General features: G+C 40.5%; 1 protein-coding gene across 1 annotated transcript in view; it reads right to left on the minus strand.

Annotated features, from left to right (window-relative positions):
* FAM133B (family with sequence similarity 133 member B) overlaps positions 1-7,056 on the minus strand; it is a 20,450-nt gene that overhangs the window by 10,530 nt on the left and 2,864 nt on the right. Inside the window, exons 3-7 of the mRNA XM_014525330.2 lie at positions 5,100-5,174; positions 4,824-4,856; positions 4,093-4,161; positions 1,903-1,998; positions 141-188 (exon numbers count right to left, since the gene is read on the minus strand). Of these exons, the coding sequence (XP_014380816.1) occupies positions 141-188; positions 1,903-1,998; positions 4,093-4,161; positions 4,824-4,856; positions 5,100-5,174 (321 nt within the window). The remainder of the gene's footprint in view (positions 1-140; positions 189-1,902; positions 1,999-4,092; positions 4,162-4,823; positions 4,857-5,099; positions 5,175-7,056) is intronic.

A 7,056-nucleotide genomic window follows, 5' to 3' on the forward strand; every position in this document is an offset into this window, starting at 1 on the left:
TCTGGCCCCAGATACATGGGTTTACAATTACCAGACAAGCAAGGGCTTCTCCCATTTAAAAAAAGCTATCCGTTGCCTCTTTCTGTATACAAAATGCAAAGTTTTAAGACAGGTTATCTATGAAATATGAAGTATTTTACCTTTTCTCTTTCGTGCTCTTCCTTTGATTTTTTCTTTTTTATGCTATCCTAAATAGAAAATGAAAATAATTTTCACACAATGATTTCAACAAACAGAAGTAAGCTGTTTGACCTGATGATATTTAATGTAAATGGAAACCTGCTTTGGCAAGTTAGGCAGCTGTGGCTGCCCCTGGTTATAGTACTCTGAGCATTGCTCTGTGAGGTATTTTACCTTGCATGTCAGTTTGAACAATATGAAAAAGCCATAATTTTTGTATAACTACTAATGCCCTTGCTCAGCAGTGTGCAAATAAGTCTTTGGGGAATCATGGAACAGAATGCTACTGGGGAAAATATGAAAAGACCTATGGAGAAGACTTCATACACCATCACCCACTGTTCAAAAGAACCTTATGCCTGCAACCACTGTAGAGTTCACATGCTTTGGGGAAGAAAAGAAACTATCATTTGTGAGCCCTAAGCAGAGAAGAGGTAAGGCACACTGACATCCCCTCTGTGGTGAAGTCTGTTCCCTATAGGGTAGCTTATGTTCTGCCTTCCCCTGTTGAGATGCTTTGCTGCTCCTCTCTGACTTGTCTCAAGACAAATAACATTTACTGGAAACATTGTAAAGACAAGTGCTGCATGGTATTTCTTAGAAACAGTGGAATTAGGACCTGCAGGATGAAGAAAAAGTCAACAGTGGAGAATGACAAATTGGGGGGATGAAATAGAAGAGGCTAGAGCTTTCTCCATCCACATTCACCTCAACAGATAAATAATAATATGTGTTTTCACCCCAAATCACCAGTAAAGGAGTCTCAAAAGCCACCCTCGCTTATGTGAAAATAAAATGTTCATAATTTAATTTGCACAAACTGATGCATGTTTGTAGGTCTGAATTATCACAATCTAAATAGCATGTGCACTAGATACTTCAAAAACAATGTTTTAAACCAAAGATATGATTATTACCTGCCGCAGCGAAGAGAGCTGAAGACGCAAAATAGAAGAGTGTCCTTAAAAGGAATTTTCCCTTTGTTTTCTACTTTCCTTAAAAAAGGAAGTCCATATAAAATGCTCCCCATACAATAATTTAAATTATGACTATAATTGTAAAAGGCTCAATTTGAGCTTCAGAGCAAGTATATTTCCCTACAGAAATCTCGAAAAGTTCTATTTCAAGGATTGAAAGGATTTCATTCCATCCAGGAAGAGCAGACACCAACTGCAGAAAATTTCTCAGCCTGATGAAGGGTTTTTAAACCCAAAAGCTTGCTTAAAATTTTTTCCCAACTGTTTAAGTTCATCTAATAAAAGATATCAGATTCACTCAAAGAACCTTGTCTGCCTATGTCCTTGGACCAACATGGCTACAACCTACACCCCTATTTCAAGGATTGACATGTTGGGATACCTTCATTTTTAAGAATGCTATGTATATGGAAATAATGAATTTGTAAGCATTAAATTTATACCAAAACAGTTTGTTTTAGCAGGCAATAAGAAATATACATCTATAATTTAAAAGACAGCAGTAACAGTTTGAATTATTGACAAATCTATCCTCTAAAGATCAAGTTATTCTTTCTGGCTAATGTACTGAACTTAAATGGTCAACTACATGATGGTTACAGTTCTATATGGCAGAAGAAAAGCTTGCTGCCATAAAGCAGCATTGCTTTAATGTACTTGTGCAAAATCAAAATCACAGATAATCAAATGTTTACAATCCAAATAGGATATACTTTAAAGAGACTTATATACTGTTGTATTTTACCTTGCTGTCCGATTCAGAATCAGAGGTAGAACCTTCAGAAGACTTCCGTGAGGAGCGATACTTCTTTTTTCTTCTTTTCTTCCCTGGCTTCTTATCCTATTCATAAATGTTTTAGAAAAAACACAAACTTGAGTATTCAGTTTAAAGAATATGGAAACTTAAAATGTCCACATATGAATATATTCTGCTGATATAAATAACATGGCAATACTTGACTTTTATGATGAATAACATTCCTAATCTTTTTTGTATTTATTCACCATTTGTATTAGTGATAAATCCAGGATTCTTTTCTAGCTTTCTTGTTTATGATTTTTCCCTTGGTTATATACCAGAGGACCTGACTCTTCATCAGTAAGAGTTCTAGATGAGCTTGCCAAAAACAACATTTTTCTAAGTAAAAACAGCACACACAGCTTTTACTTTTAATTTATGGGATCTCCATACTGAAAGAAACCTGGGAAAATATGCAATTTACAGGGAAATCAAAGCAAATCAAGATAAACAAGATAACTCAACACATCCAAAATGTTGTTCATACCCAATATTGTTGGGTAAGAAGCTATATTCAAGTATTAGCCAATACACAAAAGGGGCAAAACATTTCAAGCAGACTGTTTCAAAACCGTGCTTAAAATATGTGCCGTAATAAGCTATGTTAACCTCATTAACTAAAATACTGTTTTATTTAAAATATCTGTAGGTATTTAATGTGATTCATATTTATGAAATTTGTTTTGGTTTAGTGATGGTGATCATATGGTGATGCTGTGTCCAAATGTATACTTTTTGTTGCATGAGAAGGTTCTTTGCAGCATGAGACAGTCCTGTCCTCCTGAACAAACCTAACATAGTGCTTTGAGGGAAGTCACTGAAACATTTATATAGATCAGGGGTCAGGCCACCATGGGCCTATGTTTGAGACCTGGACCCTTGTTGTGGGTCACAAATCTTTGCCCCCACTGAGCACCCAAGCTATCTATGTTTACCCTTGCTGTAGATCCCTAAGCCCTCTGCAGTGAAGGTAAATGAAGGCAAGAAAGGGCAGCAGGGAGGGGGACATGGTACAGGTGGCATGGTGCAGCTCCGTTCTGCCCAATCACTAGGGACCTACTGAATTCATGGCAGAAGTGGAATGCATGGTGGCTCCTTTAATCTTACAGGTTCCCCCCACCCTCATCCAATCCTCTGATTGGTGGAGGGCTCTGCTTACGGCTCACTCCTGATCAGCAGGGAGGCAAAAACTGCTGTTTTAAATATGGTGCCGTTTTTGCTTCCCACCACTAACTGGCTGAGGGGTCCTACAACCCTGCTGTTTGCTGCTGACTGATGGGGAGGCAAAAACTGTGCCATGTTTAAAACCGTGGCTTTAGCTTCCCTGATGATCAGGAGGAAGTGGCGGGGTCCTCCACTAATTAGCAGCAAGGGAGGGGCAGGGCAAGGGATGAGGTGTGTGTGTGGGAATATGCAAGATTAAAGGAGCTGCTGCACACTATCTCCACTGTAAATTCAGTTGGTTCCTTCCAATCACACATGCTGCCCTGGGCCAAGCCAGACCTTTGTAGGCTCAATCCAACCTCTCTGGGGGCCCGATCTGTCCTGCAGGATGTAGTTTACCAAGTCCTAATGTAGATGATTTCAACTTGTACCCCAAAATATTTGTTATTATATTATTCTTTATAAATATCTTTATGTAGTTACATGATTGTGTTTATAAAAAAATAAAGGAAAAATGTTTATTTATTTCCTGTTGCAGGGGTGTAGGTTGTAGCTGTGTTGGTCTAAGGACACAGGCAGACAAGGTTCTTTGGGTGAATCTGATATCTTTTATTAGATCAACTTAAATAGTTGGAAAAAATTCATCCAGGAAGACCACACACCAACTGCAGAGATTTCCTCAGCCTGACGAAGGGCTTTTAAACCCGAAAGCTTGCAAAAAAATGTTTTTTCTAATTATTTAAGTTGGTCTAATAAAAGAGATCAGATTCACCCAAAGAAACTTGTCTGCCTATTTATTTCCTGTCATTTTCTCTTGTTCAAACAAAACCCATTTCTCTTTTTGGATACATTTCCCTAATCAAATCTGAAATGAAGGAGGATACTTGATGGGACACGAGCATAACTATCCAGTCGCATCATTTCATAAAAGATACACAAAACATTTTGCAGTTCTGGTAGTTTAGTTCTTACCTCATCATCAGAATCAGATGCACTGCTAGAAGAATCAGAACTTGATGAAGAAGAGGAAGATGGAGACAACTTGACCAAACACAACAAAAAGTAAAACTTGTGAGATGCAACATTTTGTCTGTTTGGCAAATACTTAAAGGGCCACACAAATACTCCCCCCAGTGTCTCAACATATGTATTTTCCATAGTGTTTTCAGTTTCAAGAGACCAGCCTGAGGAGAGCTGCTCAAATAAAGCTGTATGAAGTGTGGATTTAAGATTTCCTCAAATAAAACAATCCCATAAATGGCGCACACTGGCCAAATTCTCTATTTTTAAACTTTAAACAGAAAATTAAAATTATGTTTTTTCCATCATATATAAACCAAATTACCACTGACAGATAAACAAGCTAAATACAGGCACTCCTCACTTAACGACCGAGTTCCGTTCCTGCGACTAGGTCGTTAAGCGAATTGGTCGATAAACGAGGAGCTGCCCCTTGATACTGCGTGCCTTGGCTTGAGATGCCGCGCTGCCGTTTCCACGACCAAAGTTCTCGTACTTACGACCAGTTCTCGCTGGTCGTAAGTCAGCACGGTCGTTAAGCAGGTAGGTCGTTAAGTGAGGAGTACCTGTATGTAAAAATCAGGTTTTTAAACATCTAGGCATAATTTAAACTCTTGTTGCATCTTTCCTGGAACCCAAAGCAAAAAAGTTGAAAAGAAAAACACCCTGAAAACTTTGCTCACCCTATTCGATTTCTTCTTTTCCTTTTTCTTCTTCTAAAAGAAGAGATAAATTCTGTTATCTTGTATCATCTTTTGACATGTATCACAGATAAAGAACACCTGATCTTAGCCAAAAGGCCTAGAAGTGAGTTTGCATTTTTGTTTGCATCTAAGTTTGCATTTTGAGCTGCATTCTTTGATGATGGTTATTTTAATGTATTTATTACCAGCAAATAATGTCCCATCAGAAAAATCCACCTCCCAACACGAATGGTGTAGTAAATTGAAAATATTTACCTCCTTCTTTCTGGAGGAACTCTCATTTCCACCTAGTAATTTCTCCCTGTGTTTTTCCAGTTCTTTCTTCCAATTCTGAAAAGCAGAGACAGAAACCATTACCATTTCAAACACTTATTGTTATTAAGATTCTCTGAACCCCTCTACCCAGGACTGAAAATCATATAAGTGTTATTTCTGCAGGTTTTGTGAAAAGTATCTAAACCTAACAAAATGAGTACTTTGTTGCATTTCGTAGATGTAGATAAATTTACTAATTTGCTTCCTGATGCTCCAATTATTTGGGCTTTTAAACACCTTAACTATTTTAACTAGGATACAGAATGTACAACTAAATTTTCATATTTCCATCATAAGCAAACAAATTAAGAACCCACTTCTTATCTGGATAGTCACAATTGTTAATCTGAAGCTTCTGACGAAAGAGTTGTGCACTTTCTTGTTTCTATAGGTTACGCACATTGTACACATCCAGGGATTTCTGCACTCCTCATTTCTAACCCCATCACCAGCTCCCCAAGTGCTGCTTCCCACCCCCCTTCTACACTTCACTGACTCCTTGCAATATCCCTACCCCCTCCATCATGCCAAAGGTTCTGTGCACCTCATTTGTTTTTCCACCCACACCTCTGTCCCCTGCCCCCAATGAATTAGCTCTATATACCCCGTTTCCTTTACTTCCACCACACTCCTTTTCTCTCTTTCCATTTTTAAACCAGTAAGTAATGGCAAATCAAAGGAAGCAACTCAAAGCCCTGCCAAACTTTTCAACCAATAAAAACCTCACTGAACTAAGAAAGCAAAGCTGAAGGAAAGGGTCAGCAAGAGAATAGCAAGTCAGATTCACTAAGATGAAAAACCTAAGGTATAGATCAACTGTGAAACTACAGACAGGGAAAAGAGGATCAGCAGACCTACAGGTGTCATGGTAAGGGAGGGAGAGCATAAGCTGCTTCAACTTGAGTTTCTCAAACCAATGCAACCTGCAGCATCAAGCATCTCATTCCCAAAATATAGGAACCTATCAATAGAAGAGAAACAATGTGGTGGCTCATCAGCTCTTCCCTATATGCAGTGTAGGTAGCATGAACCCAGACCAAACTGATCTCCAGTTGTAGCTGATCACTAAGATCTCCGAGCAGATCTCAGAAAGCTTTTTTTTTTTTTATACTACGGATCAGAATGGCAGATAGCCAGCTCACGATCAGAGGAGAACAAAGGTAGTTTACACTTCATATTTTATATACTCTTAAGCAACATCAATACTATATAAATATTCTATCCATAAACTAGGTCCTTGTATTTTTTTTAAATATTTGGATATTATGTATCCCAACAAAAAGGATTGCTTTGGTGTATTTTACCGGATAAACCAGGGGTGAGCAACTATATCAGGCAGAGGGCCACTTACTCAGTTTTGGCAGGCTGTCAAGGGCTGCATGGGTAGCCCTGCCCCTTGACAGGTGCCCCGCCCCCTGGTCACCATCTTGGGACCAATGTTCCAGGGCCAGGACCAGTGGGGCCTAGAGTGGGGTGCAGGCTGGCAGGGGTCTGTGGAGCCAGGCTGGGCTGCACCAGCAGGGAGAGGGGGGAGCTGGCCCAGCTCCATAGAGCCCCTGCTGGCTGGGACTCCATGCTCCTGCCACCCTGCTCTGGGCCCCACTGGCACTGGCTCTGGGACAGCGGTGCAGGCCCCATGCTCCTGCGCCCACTCACACCCAGTGCCCCCCAGCCCTGCAATACAGGTGGGGGACAGCGCATAGCCCCGAGCCCATAGCTCGCCGGCAGGGAAGAAGCTGGTGCCGAGTACAGGGAAAAGCGGCCCCTCGCCCGCCCCATAGTTAGCGCTCCCTCCTGCAGGAGCTCGCAGCTCACACAGGGCTGTCTGGAGCAGGCACAAGCAGCCCCACGCGGGCTGCAAGTGGCTACAGCACAGGGCACCGGCCACGGGGTGAGC

Source organism: Alligator sinensis, unplaced genomic scaffold (assembly GCF_000455745.1).
Source record: "Alligator sinensis unplaced genomic scaffold, ASM45574v1 scaffold1011_1, whole genome shotgun sequence".
In the NCBI taxonomy this organism is placed as follows: domain Eukaryota; kingdom Metazoa; phylum Chordata; order Crocodylia; family Alligatoridae; genus Alligator; species Alligator sinensis.